The 24,315-nt window shown below is 38.7% G+C and overlaps 1 protein-coding gene across 8 annotated transcripts in view; it reads left to right on the top strand.

The window, feature by feature from the left end:
• SHISAL1 (shisa like 1) overlaps nt 1–24,315 on the top strand; it is a 93,815-nt gene that overhangs the window by 51,990 nt on the left and 17,510 nt on the right. For 7 of the 8 annotated variants that reach the window (XM_064701759.1, XM_064701758.1, XM_064701756.1 and 4 more), the window contains exons 2-5: nt 2,744–2,842; nt 9,249–9,462; nt 16,101–16,418; nt 19,680–20,457. In XM_064701759.1, the coding sequence (XP_064557829.1) occupies nt 2,776–2,842; nt 9,249–9,462; nt 16,101–16,418; nt 19,680–19,695 (615 nt within the window). In that variant the 5' untranslated portion in view covers nt 2,744–2,775 and the 3' untranslated portion in view covers nt 19,696–20,457. The remainder of the gene's footprint in view (nt 1–2,743; nt 2,843–9,248; nt 9,463–16,100; nt 16,419–19,679; nt 20,458–24,315) is intronic. The other variant, XM_064701761.1, reaches the window with a different exon arrangement.

Below are 24,315 nucleotides of genomic sequence, written 5' to 3'. Positions count from 1 at the left end.
GAAATATTTAATAGGCTCAGCTATACCAAACATCTTTGTCATCCCAGATACACAACAGGAGTGCTTATTGATCTCTTTTTAATTAGCTGTTAAGAAGGCCAAGATTTCCCTTATTAATGCATCACTACCAGCATTCCTGCAGCTTTGGTTTACTCAGGAAAATATCAAATTCCTTTTATTCCTATCAATACTGGCAATAGCTTGTTCTTTGTAGCTGTTTTTCATGATTAAATGCCTACATTCTCAACCTCTGGCTTGTATTCATTATTATTCTTTTTTTAAAAAACAGTTCCAACTTTAAGTCTGCTTAGTTTTCTAATTAATATGATATTCCCTCTGGAAAAGGAGGGAGGCATTTTTCAGTATTCATGAGAAATACTCTTACTTAACATTCCTAGTTTATTGCACTTTTATTTTCTTTTTACAGTGTTAAAGCTTCAAATTGTTTTCCTCTGGAGGAATTGGCTTATTTTAAAGCTAGAGTACAGTGGTTTGGGTGTTAATCATGCTTGCACCAAACAGTGTAAACTGGTGTGATTTCTTGTACAGAAGTGTAGATATATTATACATAAAATATATAGTTATACACAGATAATGGTAGTAATATTTAGTAAATAGTGATATTTATATATAGATTTTACTTCATAATCAGATCTTTTTGAGGTATAAATTGTGTTGTTTTATTTTTCTGTATTATCTACTGTGTATAATTTGGTCCCTGATTAAAGACAACCCTATGAATGGGTTTGTCTGTATTCGAGGTAGAATTGATTTAAACTGGTTTCCTTAATAAGCCTTTGATATGTACTGCTGGGTTTTTGTTTCTGTTTATTGTATGTAGAAGTTTAGATTGGGTAGGGTTTATTTGGTTGGTAGAGTCACAGGTGTTAATTAATTAGGTGGTTTTTGTTAGATGTTATTTCTAATTTTTGAAATGTTTTTTACTTAATGTTTTTAAGGTGATTAATAGTCTAATATACTTCTTTATTTTGTTTGTAGTTGGTGTGTGATAGGGGATATAGAATACTTATTTAATGTCATGTTCCCTAGCCCAGGTATTGGTAAGGTTGTTTTTGAAATGAGTTCTGTTGTTTGATTTACTCTTTTTAGGGGTACTATGTTTCTAAAGGACTTGTGTTTCAAGGCCTACAATGGTGTTTCTGCCCAGTTTTGAACTGAAACCACCACAAGAAGTTACACCGATTTTTAGATTTGTGATCCATATGCTAAGATAGCTCTTGGTGAATCTGTGTGTGCCACACACAGCCTTTTATGTTAGCGAGGAATCTTTTGCCTCCCAACACTTCGTAGGTAGCACAATGTTTCCCCTCTGGTGCCCACATCTGTTACTCAGAATTCAAGTGCTCGTGGTGTGTTAATTTTCACCCCCTCCCCCTTTTGTTATGTGCAGGTGCAATTGTTTGGAGGTTTTCATTTGATTCAGTAGGTTGGAGGAGACACCAACTAGTAAACCATGTAGTATTTATAGAATACAGCATATTCATATACAGCTTATTTTATAGGCACTTGGCAAAATGTGTCTCTTGAGGTGTCAGGAGCAGCGTAATTTTTACAGAAATTGCCATTCCCTTTCTTTTTTCCCCAGGCTGCTCCATTGTAAACACCTGAGAACACTTTTAGCAGTGCAGGAGTTGGATTTCCTGCACCAGGTTGCTGCAGCACCCCCTGGGCCATCCTGTCTGTGGCCCCAGTGCACACAGGGTTCATGCACAAAGGCAGAATTGACCTCTGCTGTTGTGCCCTGATGCCAGTGTGAGTCCAGGATGCTGGAAGCCTCTGAGACCCAGAGTTAGTTGGATTTATCAGTGATGGCGATGACAGTCCTCTTAGTGGTGACACCGGGGACAGTCCCTGCTGCAGCTGCTGTTGCTGAATCAAGGTGAAGAGAGGAGGAGTTGGGCTCACCCTCTCTGGGAAACACCAAGGAGGGCTGCCAGTCACATCACACTGCATCACTTCTCAATCCCTGTCCTAGGAAAACAATAAATAATAATCCCATGAAAGGCTCTGATGCTAATGAAAAGACATTTTTTGAAGTGTTTCCAACCATCTCAGTTGCTGACCCACTTTCTGAGCGACTGCACCCTCTAATGGGGTAAAACAGATTGACTTTCAAAGCAGTCAGCTTATTTTTCTATTGTTTATTCCTTTCTGGCCCTTACACATATAATACAACAGCCTGTTCTTGTGACAGTAAAACAAACAGAGTTCTGCTGGATGTAGATTACAGGGGACATATGAATATTCAGTAAAAACTTCATATGATTCATCTCTACTCTGGATTAATGAAAAGTATGTAAACAGCTGTATAGCTCCATGGTGAAATGAGAAAGGAATTTTAATCATAGAAAGGAGAATTTATTTCCCTTTAAAAAAGTGGAAAAAAATTCTAGAAAAAAAATTTCTATTTTTTTCCCTACTATGTGAAGCCATGTCATTTTACCAAAGCTTTGTGGGGAAGTGAACATTTGAACAATAAAAGGAGATGAAACAGACATTGTATAGCTCCATGGTGAAATGAGAAAGGAATTTTAATCATAGAAAGGAGAATTTATTTCCCTTTAAAAAAGTGAAAAAAAAATTCTAGAAAAAAAATTTCTATTTTTTTCCCTACTATGTGAAGCCATGTCATTTTACCAAAGCTTTGTGGGGAAGTGAACATTTGAACAATGAAAGGAGATGAAACAGACATTTATTCATAATGTTGCATCTTTTCCAACAGATAATTCTCTAATGGACCAATGAAAGCCAACGATGACAAGTTGTGGTCAACAGTCCTTGAATGTGCTGATGGTTTTGCTTTCATTACTCTTGTCAGCAGGTAACTTTTATAATTTATCTTTTACCGATGTGTGCCACAGCAAAAAAAATAATTGCAATTTAATACAGGGTTTTTACAAAACAAACAAGACTAAATAATTGTTAATTGTCTGATAAATCAGGGCTGGAAGGGACCTTCAGGATCATCTAGATTCAACATAAATGAAGCCTCTTTGTATTTAAGAACTGGAAACTGGAATTTGAAATGGAATTGAAAATTCACTGTAAGAACAAAGCAGACAGAAAAGTTGAAATAGTAGCTTTATTTCTTTGGATATGCTACTTTTTCAGCTCACCTAAAAGAAAAGAATAATTTCTATACCACCATAAAACACATCCATTTTGCTAAGTAACCATCCACTGGAAGCAGAGCAAGTCAGGTTCCAGGTGTGTGTTTTTCTATGCGCACACCAGAGAATGTGAACTACCTGAAGGATTGAACTTGGAATCTGTGTCATTTTCCTGAATCTTAAGAATTGACTGGACCAGAGATGTTTCTCCTGATGCTTGGTAGTTCTGCTCTAGATGTTTGCAATTAGCACACAGAAAGGGTTTGTGTGGAAATGTGATGTTAGACTGAGAATTAGTGGAGTGCTCTGATTATTATCTGTATTTGTTCATCAGAAGTCATTTATGGCATTAGGGTTTTTTTGTAATCGTGAGTGAATATTTAAAATAAAATTTTCAAACATTGTCAGTCCAAATACTTTTGACCTTACATGCTTTTAGTTCAATATCTTTTGTCCTCCACTCTTGAGGCAGTTTTTAATACAAAAAGATGTTTTTTTTCAATCACTGCTTCTTATTCTCTTGTAGTACATCACATCCCCAACCACCAGAGTTAAAATTTTACCAGGCACCATGTTTCCTAAACCATCCTGTGCTCCAGTCAAAATTGTTACTACTGAGTCTGTGTCTTAAACATTCATAAAATATTAATACTCATATCCTCACCAGTCAGTTCAGGCATGTGTTTTGTTGACCACAGTCTCATTGCTTGTTTGCAGTGTTCAAGTTGATTCTTGCTAATGATAGTTTATTATTTAGCTCTGACACAGTCCTTGTGCTAACAATGTTACAATATTATCAATTAGAGCACTCCTCTGCTCATCTTAAATCATTGTTTTCCTTTAGAGCCCTTCCCCTGGAATCCCCATGTATGGAACTTCCTAAGTGTGGAACTGTCCTCCTCCTCTGATGGACTGGGATCAGGCACAGGGCCTGGAGCTGCTTCTTTGTCTTCCTCTAGCCTAAAGAAATTTCAAAAATCTACCTCCCTGGTGTAGCAATGAACTTGGTTATTGAGAAGTCTTCAATGAAGTGATCCAAGAGGGATCAAACATCACAAAACTGTTCCAGCTGCTCCAGGCTCTTCTGTCAATTTTTAAGTTTTTACACCTTTGCCACTCTTTATAGGGGACTTCTGCTAGGGCTGTCCTGAGATCCCACTCCTCCCACCCTTCTCCTCAAGCTGATACAAATTCCTGTGTTGGAGTTGAGTGGGACACTGTGGTTGCATTGTGCAATGCACTATGCAAATACCTGTATTCAGCCACTGGTGTATTCCCTCAAACCCTTTTCCCCTCAAACCCAGACTTTTTTTTTCCCTCTCGTAGAAGTACTGCCTGTGAAGTGCAATGTTTTTCTTTGAAACCAATTACACACAGCTTTTACTTCTTACATAATCTATCTATTATCCTTGATAACTATTGGCTTTGTAAATGTGTTTCTTATAATTTTGTTGCTCCTTGGATTATTGGTGTTTTATTATCTCATGTCCTATATCAGCATGTAGAGTCCAGGCTTAATTTGAAGTCATCACAAGTCTTTCGTGACAGCCAAACTGCTCCTGCCTTGTGGAATTTTGCCACTGTGATCTGTAGGAAGGGGTTCAGGTCATTGGTAACTCACAACACATTTTACAGGAGGAAATTTATTATTATTTTTCAGCCAGCCAGTGTAATTATTTTTTGTCCAAGACAGATCAGTTTCCATAAACGAAAACTACTGTCTTTATGCAGTGAATGATAGGGGGTGTGGGGGAGAAAGGATGCTACTCTCACTGGAATATAAACCTCATTTTTAACCTGAGCTGAAATGAAAATCTAATGGCAAGATTCCCTTTGAGTGCCCTAGATTTACAGACTTCCATCTGTAAGATATTGCTTCACTTCCAGGTCTTTGGTATACTAAGATTAACAATCTCAGTAATCAGTTTCTGGGTTAAGAATACTGAAACTTGAGGTATTGTGTTTCAGTGCCAGCAAGATCACAGTGACGTTTCAGGGGTGGTGAGCACTCACTCGTTTTACTGGGCACACAAGGAATGCACAATAAAGGGAGGAGCACCATGCAGTCATGCTGGAAGGATGACTTTCTGACCACTAACTCTTAGATTGGCTTTGCAAATCTAAACCTTTTCATTTAAAGGATTAAAACACATTTATAAAATCAGTGCTGACAGCAAGACTTATATTAACAAGCAAAAATCATCAGATTATTTGCACGTTACAGCATTTTTTTCTTTGAAGTAGGAAATGAACATCCACACAGCAAGTTAACATGTGGTAAAATGCATACATATGAATATTTCTATGGTTCCATATGGAAAGCTGATAAACACCAGCCATCCAAAGGCTCTTGGGGCTTTAAAAATTTAGTATCTAAATTAAAAATGTACATTAGGCAGATCTCTGGCTGTGACTAGATAGAGAAGTAATAGTTTGACATTTGCTGGCAGTGTATTTTTTAAGGTAAAGTAGTTAAGTCTTGTGGTGATGAAGCATGACAGACTATCCTCTTGAAATCAGTTGGAACAGAGAGAGAAGCATCTGTGGCAACTGTTTTCAAAAATAGCCTGAGAATTTGCACTCACAGCTCCAGACACAGCCTCACCTTTGCAACAGACAATTTAAGGCCTTTACATGTACAATGCCTTTATCTGAAGTATTTCGATAGAAATAAGGTCCTTTAGACCTGAGGATTTAAGTGAAGTTATTTTCAGAAAAATACCAAACAAACAAAAAAAAAAACTTGGAAGAAAATAAACTCCACTTTGTTTATTGTCTCTCTTTGTTTATTGTATCCACAGAGAAGAATAGACAGCAAGTGAAATTACACAAATTATAATAAATTGAGGAAGTGTTTTCTGTGTGTGCAAGGTCTGGCTGGGTGGGGTCAAGGCTGTGTTTTAGGCTGGTGACCAAAGCAGTGCTGGTATCACAGAGCTGTGGCCGGTGACAGGCTGGCACTGCTGACCCAGACTGACCAAGGTGGTTTCTATTCCATGGGATGGATGCTCAGCAGTGAAATTAGAGTGGGAGTTAGCTGAAAAATTGCTCAGAGACTGGCTGGACATCAGTCTGCTGGTAGTAAGTGATTGCTTTGTTTTTTGTTGTTGATGGTGTTGTGGGGTTTTTTCTTATTTGTTATACAGTGTTTATCTCAACTGTGAATTTTCTCTTTGCTTCCTGATTCCCTGGCCCATCCCACTGGGAGGGGGAAGTGAGCAAGGCGCTGTGTGGTGTTCAGCTGCCCAGCAGGGGTAACCCACTCCACACTGACTGCCCAGCTCAGAATGGCATTCAGTCATCACATCATGCCTTTATTTAATCACCGACACATTTTGCTATTTTAAGGATTTGCTTGGGACTGTTTCTTTGCAGACATTCCTCCTCCTAGGACCTGATGTTGTCTTATTTCTCTCTTCCTTCTACAGTCAGGCTTTCCTCAGTTTTCATTCTCAGAGAAGTTTGGGGATTCTTGTCTTTTTAAAATGTGCAGAGGAGCCATGTAGGGATCAGGGGACACTTCCAGATGTGCAGTTAAACCAAACTCTTGGCGGTGACGAGCAGGCTTAACCCCTGAGTGGTAGGGACGAGACCAGAGGCCATGGGCACAAACTGACCCAGAAGCCCCCTCCAAATGTCAAGAAATGCTTTTTCTCTGTGAGGGGGACTGAGCAATACCACAAGTTGCTTGTGGAGGATGTGGAGTCTCTCTCCTTGGTGATACCCAAAAGCCATGGTGCTGGGTATCAGGTGGCCCTGTCTGAGCAGTGGATTTGCATGAGATGACCTCCAGAGGTCCTTTCCAGCTGCAAACATTGAGATTTTTCACAACATAATCTATCCTGGCACACTTTTATTACTGCTATGTTAATTAAGGAGAGTTGTGCAGCAAAGTACTTGTTCAAACCAACTCGTTCCCATGCAATTACATGCTGTGTGGATTTTGTGACAGAATTTGAACATGCAGATTTGTTACAAGAGTTTCAGAGGGTATTGAAAACCTAAGTGTAAAGAAAGTTTCTTTACTGATGATAGCATCCTCACATTTGGAACACATATTTTTTTCGAGGTAGAGCAAGAACAGGTAGGTAATTAGTGTTCTCAATATCTGTATTCCTTTAGAAATTACCTTCTTCCAGCACTTTCAGTTCCTGGCTGAATTAATCTACAAAAATGATTTCATCTTTCATGCAACTAATGATGCCAGGTATATGTGTGCATACTACATAAATATTTGGAGTGGGCTTTCTTGACTCAGACTGCAGTACAAGATTACCTTGTCATCATCCTAGTACTCTGGTTTTTGGTCTAGGCTCCCCCTCTCTACACACAAATAAAGTGATCTCCACTGTCACAATCCCTAAAATTTGTCTTAAAATTAATATATATTATAAAATTGACAAACAAAAGTATTAAGAATAGGCTATTTTATTTTTTTAGGCAAAGTAGAAAAAAATGAGGATCAGACAGGCAAGGTGCGCAGATGCAGCTTCAGATCAAGAGGGGCTCTGTGCAGAGGGATAGTGCCATTCAGCTAAATCCATGCAAGTCATTGTGTATAACCTCTTGTACTGGTAAACTGGCAGAAAACTCATGCACCAAATTACAGGAGTTAATTCAGTCAGTCCAAAGTGAATGTATCATTTATTAATTGCTGTAATGTTATTAACTGCAGCTGCCCACATCATTGCTGAGCCTCAGTTCTCCAAAGAACAAACATTTCACTGATGAGAGGATTCAGACTCAACTTCCACATTTCACATTCCTTAGAGCTTAAGTCCTTTGGGGTGTCTGTGTACATGTACTCTTAAATGATCTTGTGAGGCCTACCATAACACAAACTGTGAATGTGGAAACAAACATTGACTCCTAAAAGTGTGGCATTCACATTCTCTGAAAAAATTCCTTTGCCCAGGATTTTTCTCCTGGGAAGATGAGACACCTCTGAGAAAAGGAAAACAATTCTTATCTCATTTGCTTCTCTGGTGTTGTGCTCATGTGGAATGTGTTTGGGGATTGTTTACCCACAGGTGATTGTTTCATTGTATTCTGGTGAGAGTTGTTTTGACACATTGGCTAATCAGGGCCCAGCTGTGTCGAGACTCTGGAAAGAGTCACGAGTTTTCATTATTATCTTTTTAGCATTGGGTAAGTATCCATTCTGTATTCTTTAGTATAGTATAGTATTCTTTAATATAATATAGTATCATAAAGTAATAAATTAGCCTTCTGAGACCACAGAGTCAGATTTATCATCCCTGCCTTTGTTGGGGCATTCCCTGCAAATACAATATAAAAGTCTTTCAGGAAGCCACATATGTTTGCTTATGACCATTTTGGAAGGGATTTCTACCCTGTCCCTCTGCACAACTGAAAAACTCAGAAACTCAGGAAAACCAAGATGAGAAAAAGGTATCAGTGGACAGCTGCTTTTTTACCCCAGTAAAAGTGATGATGAAATCAGTGTGACACAGGACTGCAAAAAAGAAAAATATTCTCAGAGCTGTAATAAACACTTTACATGAGAACTTGTTAAAGAAGAAATGTAAGAACACCCAGGAACACCTGGTTTTTATTAGTTCTGTGTATTTGCAAATTCAAAGTTGCTCAGATTTATTATACTGTTTGTAATGACTGCTTCTGATAGACTATTCCTTATCAAAGACTGACCTTCAGAGAAGAAGAAGAGAAAACAGGAACAGTAAACCAAGTGCCATCAAACTTTCATTGCAGTTTCTACGCAGACGTTTTGTTTTTATGAAGTCGTCCCAGGAGAATCAAGCATGAACATTGTTGTGGGTTATGGATATCACTATAACTAGAACAGTAGTATGAAAAAATTTCCCTAAATACTTTTGTGCCTCTTAACATGGAGGGCATTACTCCCTTCCCTTAAAACAAACAATGATAATCAAACATAGAAGCAACAAAACTCAAAATACAACAGAAGTCTGAACATTGTTACCTTTAAGTACTAAATGTTAAAACATTGAAAGTTCTGTACTACTGATGCTTTTCAGAAATCAAGCAACAGTTGTTTAGCCTTGAAAAATGAGAGTTGATATGATGCAGATAACAGAAGTGACTGACAAAGCCAATGTTGTTTTTGTTTTCCAGTGTTGTCCGCACATTTTCGGGTCTGCGAGCCATACACGGACTACAAAGGTCGCTACCACTTTGGTTTTCACTGCCCCCGTCTTTCTGACAATAAATCTTACATCTTTTGCTGTCACCATAACAACACAGTGTTTAAATATTGCTGCAATGAGACAGAATTTCAGACTGTTATGCAGATGAACTTAACAGGGAATGCAGATGGATATATGCATAAGTAAGTAAATGAGTTCTAAAGTACTCCTCACCAAACTGTTCCTGGTCTAATAACAGAGTCTGAGGTGCACTTAATGATGGAAGCAATTAGAATAATTGCATATACAGAAAACCATTACTAAAACGTTTTTTGTTGTTGCAGAACTCCTAAAAGAAGGAATATTTCAGCTTTGCTTTTTTCGGGCTATAAACATTGCAAGGAGAGTAAAAGTTCCATATAAATGTGACAAATAAAAAGTTACATATAAAAGTTAGAAAAGTCTTTGCCCTGACCCTAATTTGATCCAAACTATGTTTAAATGTGCATCGGTAAAAATAAACCCCAAAGCTGTTCATAGGTGAGAGAGGAAGTGAGCTGACATTTTCCATATCAACCCAAATGCCCTTTTTGGAATCCCTGATGTTTTTGAATCTTAATCTCTTGTAACAAATCACTAGCCTTGGGGAACAGAATGTATTTGCTTTTATTCCAGCATTGTGTGGTCTCCTTGCCTGTTACCTGGGATACTTCCACGTTCTGCTGAGGGCTGTCCCCCAGAATGAATGTCAGTAAGTTTTTTATTTATAAAGAAATAGGAAGTAGCAAATAGATCTTTGTTACTGAATATCTATTTACAGGAGCAAAATCTTCCCTTGTGATCAGTTTGCTATTTAGTATTGACATTCTGGCCACACTGATTGGCTATGGTTTCCCTTGGTGTAATCCCCAAGATCGAATTCTGATCAATCTGTTTTCTCTGCCATTTTATTCTGGTATTCAGCCTCTGCAGGACAAGGAAGGAGCAGATTAAAGACAGGTGGAATCCCAGTGTATGGATTGTTGTTCACAAGAGGATTTTGGTGTTTTCTGTGGTGCCAGTCAATTGGTCTGTTGTATTCACCCCAATGAGAGCAGGTGCAGGGCTGTTAGGAGATGATGGTGCTGGAATACGGATGCTGGCTGGTCTAATTCATTGTGTGCAGCTGTGCTCAGCTTGAGGAGTCAGCAAAGCATTGCCTTCCTTAACACCCACTCCTCACACAGAGCTGCCCAGAGAAATTTCAGTCTTGCACAGGCATAAAGTTGCATTCTCTAAATTTACCGGTTGTTAATGTGTCAATCACCTGCAAAGACAGACAAAAATAGACTCTACCCATATAAGATATCTTTAAATCAATGTGGATCTATACTGTTGTGTTACTTTATGTGCAGTTACATCCTTCAGGTGAAATTTTCTTGCCTTGGCTTTGTAGTGCATCTGGGATCATGAGAACAGATCACACAGAACGCTGGGAAGACACTGTAGTACCTAGCCTGTTAAAGACCATCCACGTTCTCCACCTTTTGTGCAGCCCAGACAATGCAGCAGCTTTCGCCTGGAGCTCTCCAAATCTGGCAACATAAATAGTTCCAGGCCACCAGGTGGAGTTTATAGCCCCAGTGCTCCTACACATGCTAAAAAACCAGCACACACACATGTGTGTGCTCTACACGTGCTAAAAAACCAGGGTGTGCTGCCCCTCTGTGTACTGGCGTGGCCCTGCTCCCTCAGCAGCCCTGGATATCAGAGAGGTCCTCACTAGGCTCTCTGAACAGAAGGGCTCTGCAGGCAGTCACAGACAGAGCTAGAATCTGCTGCACACTTAGAGTGGTAAAATGAGCCTCAAGAATGGGCTCTCGAGGCTGTTGCGCCCATACTTTTTCAGGTCTTTGTCCTGCACACAGCAACTTTGTTTTATTTCTTGCTGTGTTGTTCTGTAAACCCTGCATCAGCACTGCTGACCACCCTGTCTCACAAAGGTCAGGATGTTACCATCAAAGGCAGTTCTGACAAGCACTAAGCCAATGCTTCAGGCTTTTCCCAGTGTCTCAGCAGCTCCTCTGTGTATTCATGACCAGAGCTTACCCAGGGAAGGCTCTTCTGCCCTTCCTTTCACCAGCAAACTGGAATGTAGAGGGCCACCAGCCTTTCCAAGGCAGAGGAACAGGTCCAGGCTGATTGCAAAAGATGCCCTGGGACAAAGAGCATTTCTCTGCCTCCAGCGTTGTTTGCCTGCTCACATCTGCACATGTGCACACACTCCCAGAAAAATAAATCCAGGGGTCTTCACATCACAGGGCTGTTGTGTATGCAAGCAGTTTAGAAAAAAAATTAGTTTGGTATTCTGTGGACTACAGCATTTATTTTGATAAAAATATTTAGAGCAAAAGTATTATATTAGTTTTCATGTAGAACTATTTTTTAAAAGTCAACATGTTCAATTGTGGTGCAGAAAGAGGTACCCATGTAGTTTTTGTTGGTAAGATTTGTGGTTGAGAACCACCTGCAGACTATTTACCTTCCAGTCCAGGACTTCCTAGGAGTATCAGCTGTGTGAGAACTTTTGCAAAGGTATGTGATGTCCTACTGGATACAGTAAAAGGCCTCTGGAGCTGTAGTGTAGATAAGTGCAGGAATGGAACTGGTGTTGCCTTGTTCCTCAAACATCATTTCTGATAAATCTCTCAGGAGCAGCAAAATGAAGAAATGCTGCTTCCTATGTAAAACTCCATGCATGGAGTAAGACAGACAGGAGAGATCTCCTCACCCTGAGCTCAGTGATTTTGGTAGAAAACTCCCTGGTATTTTTAGAAGGAGCAGAAAGAAGAAAACCATATGTGCCTACATTAAAAACATTGCAAATAGCTTCTTAAGTAATACTCTGACTTTATCTGTCAATAATTTGGATTCTAAAGCTTCCAGGCTTCAGTTTACAGTGACAAAGTCAGCTCTTTGTTTAGATCTAATTTCACACACCACTGAAAAAAAATCTAATGAAACCTATTGTACTGTGGCAAGGGAGAATAATTTAAGATATGGGAAAAGCAATGAACTTTAAAAAAATGGATTATAGTTTTCAGGGAAGAGTGATTCAACAATATTGCTTGGTTTATTTCAATATTATTATTTGGTTTATTTTTCCCCTTAGCCATTCTTGTGATCACCAAAACAAATTTCTTGTTTTATAATACAGTTGAGGGAAAAAGTTAATGAAGTGACTTGAGACTTCTTTGATATGACACAGTTCAAAAGGCACATTTGTCTTCACTAGTCCCACAATGCAACTATAGTCACATTTATTTACATTTTTCCATTACTATAACATGATATTTATATGTTTTTTTATAAAAGGAAAATATGGGAGTATTGATCATTGCAATCATGCAAATTAATCAGTCTATAATATTTTTGAATGTGAATAACTCATTTAGTATTAAATATAAAAATTATGTCTAACAGACAGGAAAAGCTCTTTAATCCAAACTATTTTCCCTTAAAACCATCTAAGAAATTGTTTAGCTATTCTTAAAAATAGTATTCACTTGAACCTAGTTTGTCTAGTTTTCATAGTCAGTTTTTTTGTTGTGCATATTTTGGTAGATTATCAGTAGTACCACTATGATAGGGGTCCTTAATCTGCTACTGCAGCAATGGTCTGGCAGGCTGTATTGTATCCATGGTTTTGCTTATCTCTGAGTTTGGTTTGTCAGTGTGGAATGGCTTTTGCACACCTCATTCCAACACTGGCACCCAAAGCAGTGTGAGAACAGAACAGCACCATCTTTCTCCAGGTACTGAGTGTCCCCTGCAGAAATGGTGTTTGCTTAAATAGCACTCAGAGAGTCATCTTTACAAGAAAGAAAAAAAAAAATCATCAATCTCACTACCAGCTGTTGCAAAAATATGTAATTTGGCAAGGAAGACCTCTCATGTACGGCAGGAACAGATTCCTCAGCAAAACCCAGGATTGGACAAAGGCCTGGAGATAATTGTAAAGAAAAATGGGGGGGAAATCTCGTTTAAAGTGTAGATGCAAAAACTGCACTGGCTTCCTCAGCACCAGAGCTGTAACCTTGCATTTCTTAGGGGCAGCCCTTATTTTTACTAATCCAAGGAACTGCCCCTTTTAAGTGGAACAGGAGGTAACTATTTCCATGACCATCTGCCCACATTTAAACTCTGCAGCTGTAGAATTCAGCCTGCGATTGTTCAGATTTGCTGGCTTTTTCAAACCTGAATTCCCAAATGAGTTATTTTTTGTTCCTGTTCTGCACATAAAACTCAAGAAAATCTACTAAAAAGATATAGGCTAGTCATAACCAGCTTGTTATCTGTCTCAAAAAGTGAATGAATGAGATGGATGCAACTTGATACACCCTGTAATGGAACAAATCTATAATTTCAATCTCAGCACATTTGGAATCTGTTCACACTTCAGTTTTAGTAAAAATGAAAAGAAAGACCAGGAAAACCAGATTGCAAGAATAAACTGGCAATTAAATCATTCAGGTCAGTGAAATGAGAGCAAGTCCTAGAAGTTTTTGGATTCTGAGTTCTCTTCTGTGTTTCTGGCCTTACTGTTAATCCATGTAAATAAGATTGTTTATTTTCTAATGAGGACATCTTGATTTGCAGGTCAGTTTTAATTTTTATTAGTAGCCATCAGAAAAACTGCCATTTTCTTCCACCTTAATAGTTGGAGAAACAGAAGGTATCAATGCATGGAATATCCTTCTGCATACTAAACATACTACTTACTATTTTTACTTGTGATTTTTCACAAGGCTCTTTTGATAGTGCTGTTGTCCCATTGTCTGTTAATTAATGTAAAGCAGCAGCCTTTCTTTTTTTGTACTTGCGAGAAACAGATGTTTTTTAGGAGGAGCAGATGAATAGCTTACATAGTGGCATGATTATTAAAGTACTGCTTTAAACTGAAACACTCAAAATAGCTGTAATTTTCACTAGTCAAAATTTTGGTGGATTAAATTATATACCCAAAATACAAAAAAAATTTCTTTTGAGTTAACTAGAAGGAATATTTTTGCTTCTCACATTGTTGCCAAAACAAATATACTTTTTTAAGTGTGGGTCAAATACAGCTGACCTGTATGCAAAATGGGTCCTATTGGAAGTAATGATGAACAAGAATGGGATTTATCCAAGTGCATTTCTTCCTGACTTTTCCAGCTTTTGCTTGCATTTTATTATTGTTAACAGAAAATAGAAGAATTTACCCCCAGTAGGACTAAATCTACTGGAAGTCAAGAACAGCACTGCTGAGAAGCCTGGATTAGCCAGGTCCTGTTTTACTTTTAAGGGCCTGAACTGCAGATTTTAGTGCATTACTAAGATGTACCCTCTGTTGTGTGAAGTTAGGCTTGCATGTGTAAGTTTAGCAGAGGTAAAGACTCTGGAGTTAAGGGTTTTCAGAACATTAAACTTTGCCTACTTCTAATCCTTCTGGAAATGTTCTGATTTCTTTCTATTTTTTAAATTTTAATTCTAGGCTTCTGGTCCTAAAGTTATACAGGAAGTGAGCCATTAACAGCTTGGACCTTTCTCCTGTTACTTAGTTATTTAAAATGAAACTTCATTTAATCTAAGGGCATTATAGCTGTGTAGTGGAAAAATCATCCCCGAAAGGAAGAATCACTCTCTTGAAATGCTGACAGACAGAAAATTCTGATTTCTTGTTTCAAATATGATTTTTTTAAAGTATAAAATGGAAGAGTCATACAATAGTTTAAATAGAAATGAAAGTTCAAAGCAGAGGCTTGAAATATTTTCATCCAGAAAGGCTGGAGGACATATTTTTAAAATACCAAATACCGTTCTGCTTTGCATGTCTTCTCATCCTTTTTTTTCTTCTTGAAGCTCTTCCATTTTGATCAATGTCCTAAAAAAATATGATTTCCTCCAAGTTTTTCTGACTGGCTGTGAAAGGAGAGCACAGTTGAGTGTGTGTTCAGCTTTGAGTTCAGCCCGATGCAGATGTGGGTTACCCACCTATGACTTGGATATAATTTTTCTGAGACTGCCTTCCTAATGACATTTTTTACTAACATCCCTTCGGCTTCCTCTCGGTTTTATAGTCTCCAGTACATGTACTTCCACATTAGCTCATGGGTCTAGATCAGCCTTTCTTTTGCTTTCTACTTAACAATCTCATTTTTATACATTTCTTTCTATCTCAGTTCTGATCTCATTCTCCCCACTCACACAGTTTCCAATCCAAACTGCATTTACACCTGACAGTCATTTTTGTTTTAATAATACTTCATCTCCAGCAGGGCATTAGCACTTCTTCCCCTTCTTGATCTCCACATTTTTGACCCCTTACAATTTTTCCTCCTGTTTTTCCCCCCTTTCTTTTAATACTGTTAGTCATCTGTCACAGATTTACAGCTCTCTGCACCATATAATTGCCATGGCCTTTATCTATATATGCACATTATAAATACACCAACATATACATGTCAATGTTGTACACATTTTCCTTCCTGTGAAGTGCATTGTCTAACATAATTTTGTCAATGTTCTTCCTTCCTAAAATTTATTGCCAGCCATATTAAGAGGTCTCTTTAGCAGCCACTCTGGAAAGCCTATGGACAGATGAGGACAAAAATTTTTTTAAGACAGGTGGATTTGGTTTCTAAAAACCATGCTTATAGCAGTATTCATATTGAAAAAAATAGCTTAATTTTAAAGACACATGCTTTGGAACAATATTTTGTTTCAGACGTCAATAAATAATTAATGAAATGAACAACCTTGATGAACTAATGCAGTCACCACTACTGAGAGATAGTTGTTGTCCCTTTTCTTCCTTTCACAGCAACTACAGCGCACTGTTGGGAGTGTGGATCTATGGCTTTTTTGTGGTGATCTTACTGATACTGGACCTTTTATATTACTCTTCAATGAACTATGATATTTGCAAATTTTACCTGGCCCGCTGGGGAATCAATGGAAAGTGGATGACACCGGGCCAGAGTCGATGGATTAACCCTGCTCAGGACCCAAGACAGACGCAGCCTCAGCCAGAGACACAGCCTCAAACTCAGCCCCAGCCTCGAACATCACAGACAGTACACACTTTAAAAGGAGATGCTTTAAGCCCACCCCTGGTGTCTTTTCAGAGTACATCTGCCTGGTAAGTAAGCAAAGCCATACTGAGATATATTCTTTTGCTGTTTTGAAGTGTGAACAGTCCCCTGTGTTTGGAAGCACCTGTGAATTCAGGCTGAACAGCACCACTTCTAGCACATAATTATTTACATCATGACCTGTCTTATTGAATTACTGCTTAGGAGTAATGTCTTACTCTGAAATATATTAAGTCATCTTTTAATCCTTTTCTTGGAGAAACAGGTGCTGCCATGTTTCTGTGCTGAACAGTTTTACTACTATGTCATGCAAACAAACTACAAATCTGCATCAACTATAAAAGTAGTTCTGGTCCCAAAGACTAATTGCTATGTGTATCTGTTGCTCTGGTTTTAAGAGACTTTATTTATAGTGATGTTGGGATAGCTTCCACGTGAGATGTCACAAATCCTCTCTATTTGTGGCATGAGACACAGAAACAACATTAAAACCAGGTTAGTTTTTTATATGCACAGCCAAAAAAGCTTTGCTTGATCTCATTTGACAGAGTGACACAAGTAGGCTATTGTAAGGTGAAATGCTATGAAACCAAGACAAAACCTCCAACAAAACCCCTCAGACCAAAAGGGAGGCATATCTAAGGGAGCAAGCAGAACTTGCAGTATAAATATAAAAAATTAAACACAGCTACGGGACAAAATGACGTTGAATTATTTTGGACTTGTTTTGCAAGGAAGATGAAAGCAAAGGGAGAGAGCTGAGTAAAACATTTCTCTGAAAAAGGTGTCAAGAAAGGCAGGGACTTTTCTTTTTACCAAGAAAGCATTAGTACTTGGAAGGATGCAGAGTGAGTACCGCGTCACCACTGTGTTTTAGAAGAGTTCCAGAAGGCTGAGTGTTGAGTTTTGGCAAAATTAAGTGATCTAAGAATGTGCAGGGTGAAAAAGATGACAGCAGTTCCTGCAGCTGTGGAGCACATGAAGCCTCAGCACTGATGTCAGTCTGAAACCTTTGGGTATCGCTGGGTTGCAGATGGGATGGTAACAGTAATGGTCCTTTGATTTCATCATTTGTCCTTTAAGTGTAAATAGAGAGCAAATAGAGCTAAAGATTTGTTGCAATAGGGAAAGAAGTGACGGTTAATTCAGTGATAGAGGAGGTTGCTTGGCACTGGAGCCAGTCCTGGATGTATCCAGTGCAGATCAGGCTGAAGGGCCATTCCAGCAGTGCTTGCTCAAACAGAAGAGGCTGAGGCTGCTACTTAATAGAGAGAATTCCTTGTGCTTTGTTGGGAGCGTTCTCCTTTTCACTTCCTCTTTCCTTTTTCCTGGCTCTAATTCTTCCAGGTTTTTTGCACATTGAATTTTTCAGTCTCCAGTTAAAATTGCCTTGTAATTTAAGAACACTTTTGTAGTACAATAATGGTATCCTGGCTTAATATGTGTGTGTACATGTACAAAAATGAATTAATCTGCTAGTTTATGTACTATTAGTTTGCTCTAACATTATAAATTGAAACTATTCAATATTCTTGAAGGCTTGATTCCTGGTCACTTCTCATGACTGACTCCTGTTCTGTTTCTTTGCTTTTCCCAAAGCGTTAAGCAGGCCGTGTATGTTAAGATCAGGTGAGCACATCCCATATGCTCCTTGTCCTGTGTTGGCAGGAGATGAGCATTGATAAGCCCCTCCAGTAACACTCCTTCCCCAGTGAGCTGTTTGTGCTCCCCTCAGCTTCCACAAAATTGTTCTTTCCCCTAGTTCTTTCCTTGCTCAGTGGAAGAAATAAGTAGATGCTTCCTTATCAAAACCCTATTTATCCCCTGTATTTTAGCATACTAGTTTCTATATTTTCATTCTTGTAACCTGCAGCTTTTGGAACTTAGAGCCTCTGAACCGAGAGCACAGATGATTCAGTGTGAGTTGGATACAGAAAAAATAGCAATAGGCACTGGTGATCACAGGCAAGATGTTTAGCATGCAAAAGAGGATTTTGAGTAAACAGCTCCCTCAGAAAATGACAGATTTGTGTACTATAGCAATTGCTAAAACAGTGGGGAGTGGGTTGCCTGGCTATTTATTTCTCTTTTAGATAATCTGCAGGTTATATAGATGAAAATATGATAATTTTGACCTACAGAAATTAGGCTTAGTTTCAGAGTCTGATTTTCTGCTGCAGTCTATATTTGATGAATGACCTCAGTATTGTCTTCTCAAAATGTAACCATACTATCTGTGCAGAAGTGAACACTTGCTGGATTTGTAATTTCCATCCCCATTTTTAAAATCACTGAGTCTATTAAAAGACCTGTTTTACATTTTCTACCTGAATTTCCATTATTCTAGATTATGACACCTGCTTTGGTAACACACCAGGTTTCCAGTCTAAAAAAATCAACTTTTCAGTTTATGTTGCCATTTTAATGTGTCCTAAACTTATCCCAGCTTTTCTGTCTGCAGGGAAAACAAGTGTTTTTCTTCAGCACTTCACAAACACCCTGTGTGTGTGTGTATATATATATATATGTGTGTGTGTGTGTGTGATATCCTACCGTAAGAATGGTTCCTGTGTACAGATGAGCATTTTAAAAATGCAGAATAGATCAGAATAGATCTTTGAATCCTGACAGGTATTGATATACCCCCAGGCATAAAAAACTTAAATACAGTTTAAAACATTTTGCAAACAAGTTTTCAAGTTTTTGTGATGACAGATGTTGTTCAAGTTGTTAACTTCCTGTACTACATTCATCTGAGCACAGCTACAAATATGCCCATTCTAGAAGACACTACATGATGACATGCAAATCCCAGTACTACAGAGAACTGACAGTGTAAAGGAACTGTCCCAAGAAGGATGTCAGGATTAACCTATAGCTTGTAAAGTAGTTTTTGGATCTTCCTGGATCAAAAAAATTATGTAATTGGTTTTTATTTCAGCATTTCTTTCCTTGCCCTAGTTTAAGTGCTATGAATTGGCAATGAATTGGGTATGTCAGAGGGAAAAATCAAGCAAGTTATAATATAGAGTGGGTAGAACCATCCCTATGATGTTTAAACGTTTGTCACAGTGGATCACTTAATTGTTTACTTAAGACAAAGAGAACCATGTATAGCCATAATATTATTATAAGTAAAGAGGTCTGGAATCCATTAGGCAAGCTTCTGGCTGCTCTTGCAGTGTCGTGCCAGGATAGGAAGGAAAATCATTAATCTCAAGAGCATCTAACCCCATTCGGACTAAATGGATGAAGCATCCTGTAGTGTGTGGATTTTGCAGCCCAACTAATGCTGATTTCTTCTTTAGTATGAAAACCACCTGAGGGCTGCCCAAGGCCTGTGTGGGCGGAAGGTCAGGGTGGATGCACCTTGTGCAGCCCCAGCCCGGCACAGCCCGCAGGGACTGAGCTCACACAGCTCACACAGCCGAGCCTTCTCTTGTGGGGATCCTGCAGAGCATCAGCCGCGCCCTCCACGCTCCCTGGCCTGAGGCAGAACCTGCAGTCTGCTTACCTGAGCAAGCTTTTACACCTGGAAATGGAACTGCAACAAGCAGCAGGCAAAATATTCCTACTGCTCATCAAAGTAAAAGCCAAGGAGGCGATAAAATGGAATATTGCCAGTTGGGGAATCGAAATCCTGACTGCTGAAACAACTTGTTCTCACAACTGTGGGAATATTGTTAATTAATAATAATTAAAACAGACTAAAGAGGAAGATCACATGAAGAAGCGTGGGCCAGGGCAGCCTGGCAGAATTCATCCAGGTCCTCTGTGGCTGTGTTTTGTTCTGGATGTGAGAGGAAGACCTGATCCCTCAGCCTTGTACTGCTGATGTTAAACTCCTCCTCACCTCCATCAAGGATGCAAATCACAGGGAATAAATACTGTCCTGAAGTCCAACATTTGCTTCTGTGTTCTTTGCCTTTCTGCACAGCAGCAGGCAGAGGCACTGCCTGTGATCACACGTGTGCTCCGTGACTCTCAGTTTCAGAAACCTGCTGCTTGGCTAGAATCAGGAAAGAAGCAGCCCAGCAGGGTTAGCCCCTGTATTTCCTTCACACAGCTGGAATGGATTAGGCAAAGGCAAGTCTCTTTTACTTTCCCTTATTAAATGTTGGAATCTGTTTTTGCTGTGAATTCCTCTGGGGCACTTTGTCTTTCGGACAACAAATAGAATAGTTTCTAGCCCGCTGCTATTCACCTGCTACCTGACACCTCTTCAGATGACTACCAAAGCACCAGAGAGAATAAAGCCTATAAAAATACTGGCAGAGTTTGGGAGCCAGCAGGTAACTGAGCATGTCCTCGGCAACTATACAAAACCGCATGAATATTTTGTTGGTGGCTAAAAAGATCTTGTGAAAGAATTTGCTTTGATAGCAGATTTTGAAACAGGATGTAGGCTATCACTGCAGTGATTCCTTCAGTGATTGTAGGAGCTGCAATCTTGCCTGTGTGATGAGACATTGGTGCTGCAGTGGGTCACTGTGTACACAGTCCACCAAAATCATGAGCCATTGTGGTGACAGAGGAGCTAGTGCAGAGGCTGCTCTTGATATAATTATTTACAGTGACAAGGGAAAAAAGCTGCCTCCTTCGATTTTAGGTAAATAAGATCTCAGCTTCACACTTGCAGAATTACTTCACTGAACAGCAATAGGATGATGCTGTTTTAAAGATGCAGAATTTTGCATCATAGGACCAAGCATAGTTTTTTATTTAGAGCCCCTACCTGGACTTTTATTTTAGACTAAATTTGGCAAGTCAGAGCATGAGTAATTTGGGTTTTTTAAAAAGATTTAAAAAAATTTAAAACTTATATTGTGCTTTTTTGAAAGAACTCTCTGGGAATTGACATCACCTAGAAAATCTGTTTGGTTACAAAGATTAGGTAAGTGTTTAAGGCTACATCTACCATTATCTGTGGGCCTCCAATGCCTTAGGAATATATTGGGTTAGAATAACAGATAATGCTGAATGTATTTTCTTCTAAATATTCTTACCTTGCTTGCTGAGAACTGCATAACTGCTAAAATAGAAATTAGCTCTACCCCAGCCCAAACCAGCACATCAGGGCAGGAAGCCAGCAGCACAAAGACACAGTGGGCTTGGAACCAAATACCTCAAAATATGCAGTGCTCCAAGTCTTATTTGCTTGCCTCGATACAAGATGCAAAAAATTGGGAGATTTTGGTTTTATCATTTCCATTTAAATAATTCAAATTCCTGAGTGCCTGCTTCCTTTCTTCCTTGTGTTCAGAAATTGACTGTTAGCATGTGAAGTTAAGCCAATGTGCAAGGTTTTTGTCCAGTTCAATCTAAGTCTTTGTGTACCTAGATATGCTCAAACTACTTCTTTTGTATTTCATTCCATATTCTCCTTTTCCTCTGGCTCTGTAAATTATAGACCCCATACTGATTTCTCTACATTCTTAACTTCAAATTCATGACGTGTGGGCTTACTGATATTCCCTATTACAGTTATTTCTCAGCCTTTTCATTGAGCTGGGACTGTTGCATTTATCAGCTTCAAGAAAATCTTTCTTTTAAAGGGACTGTACAGTTGAAGCAGTTTAGCTTAAATATGATAATAAAGTGTGAGAAAGTAGTAATTAGTAACTCACTCAAAAGTGAGTGGTTAAAAGGTTATCTGAGTACTATTGCTGAATGAACTCTTCATACGGAGAAATGACATCTGGTAAACTTATTGGAAACCAGAGCTGAAAATCTTCCATATTTAAATTTCATCATCTATTTCTCATCTATTTTTGGATAGAATTTTTTGCATGAGATCATTACCTCATCCCCATGATACTGATATGGAATGACACTACTGAAGTAGCAGATAGCAGCATAAAATTTATGTGAAATCAGAACACTCCAATTAAGCCCACAGTTTTAGTGCATAATGTCACAACACTGTAGCATCACACAGGAAGGAGTTTGACATCCCAAACTGCATCAGCCAATTCCATCTCCTCTGTCACAATAGGAACCAGTAAACTAAACTTTAAAAGACTTTATAAATATTTTGATAGTTACAGAAATCCTACCCCTGGCATCCTCTTAGGTGCTAGATGCTTAACAGTAATTGAGTAATGTTTTACACATTTTAAACATGCACAGAAAAATAAAATAACATCCTCACTTGGGTTCTGAAGTACAACAGAAAAACTTTAGCATCAGCCAAAGATCTTTCCAGGGATAGAAGGAATAAAAGGGGAGATGTTGAGAAGCTGGAGTTAATGATTTAAACAGACAATCCTTACTTTATGCAAAGTGGCAACAGGATTTCTAAGTAGGAGATTTAGTGTAATTCATTGTTCTGAACTAGAAGAAAACACATTTCAAAAATAACACAGAAAAAAAAATACAGACAGGATATTGCCCATCTTCAGTAGTTTATGCTGCAGAAACTACTTAAAATCCCTCCAGAACAACTATCTGTGTATACACTTGGTGCTTTTAACAGAAATGAGAAGGAAGAAACAAACAAGGTAAGAGTCTCTAAAGTAAGATGCCACTGCTTTCACCTTGGAAAAGGAACTCCCAAAGTATATTTTGAATGTCAAAAAACAAGTAACTCCCTAAACTCAAGGAGTACTGAAGATCCTGTGTTGACCTATTTATTATTTTCAGAGTTATCATTAAGCAAAAAGCTATATATAATAAATAATCCTTCTATGGGGTAGCAGAAGATCTTTCAAGTAAGCTAACATTTCTGTGTGAAATTATGGTGTATTATGGGATATCAGACATTAATGGAATAATCAGAAACTTATATGATAATGCTGAAGGCGGGACTGTAAATGGTAACAATGTCAGACAATTATTTTCAGTGAGAGCTGAGGTCAGGAATCTACCATATCATTACTTTTATTGTCCCTGTCCCCTGATGAGGTTATAATGAAAACAACCACAGTAGTCATTTCATCAGAGAAGTGCTAAAACTTGTCTGTATGACCTTGTTTTTATAATTATGTTTCACTGAACAGTTCAAAAAAAGAACTTAAAAGAACCAGAAGTTAGACACAGATTTTCATTATTAGCAAGGTATCAGACATATCTTGGCTGTTTAGGTCTCAAAAGCAAAACAGATCAAGAAGCACTAAAATCTGTGTCATTATACTCTTCACTGAGACATGAGAGAACACTGATGTCAATCAGCAAACAATTTTCAGGCACTTGAAAGCTTTTTGGAAAGTTACGTGATCAACACTGTCATAAATAAATATGCACAGACACCTACAATTCACTGCAGGAAAAAAACATACCTCTAAGGAGAGTTTGAAATCCACATAGAAAGTTTCTTGGAAATTTGCAATGCTGAGGAGATAAAACCAACTTAAGACATGAAATGGCGGGAATATGACATGTCACTGGAAAGCAATTAGAAATGCTGCTAATGTTAGTCCCACCTCAGGTGACAATATGATCCCAAAAGAGAACAAGTGAGACACATTGCTTCAAAGAACTTGGAGATGAGTTTAATCAGCACAACACTGTGTAGCCTGCACAGAGCAGCAGCAGAAGAGTAATTGGTTGGAGCTTGGCACCCATCATAGTGTACAGGAATGCAAAAAAGGTGTGTAAAAGGTGGTTATGTGTGGAAATAAGCTACCTCACTTCACTTCCCAATAGGGTTATCTGTTTCCTGGTGTTTCTGTATAGTGGAAGCCTTTACTTAGGCCCCAAGAATCTTGGAGGTGGAATGACTTGGGAGACGGAGCTATTGACAGTAAATGTTAAAGGTGGAGATGGAAAGGTGTTTGCACAGCAGCTCACAGCAGAAAAATGACTGTGGGACTCAAATCTGGAAGGAAGCAGGCTCCACCCACAATTTCCTTCCTGGAGAACCGGTGCTCTGGTACATCAGGGAGGAGTTTATGCACAAAGGAGCTGTCCTAGTTACTGGAATTGTGTATGTTAACGACCTGATCA

Source organism: Zonotrichia leucophrys, chromosome 1A, assembly GCF_028769735.1.
Source record: "Zonotrichia leucophrys gambelii isolate GWCS_2022_RI chromosome 1A, RI_Zleu_2.0, whole genome shotgun sequence".
NCBI classification, from domain to species: domain Eukaryota; kingdom Metazoa; phylum Chordata; class Aves; order Passeriformes; family Passerellidae; genus Zonotrichia; species Zonotrichia leucophrys.
The sequence above is the reverse complement of the archived record's forward strand: the minus strand, read 5'-3'. Positions and strand labels throughout refer to the sequence as shown.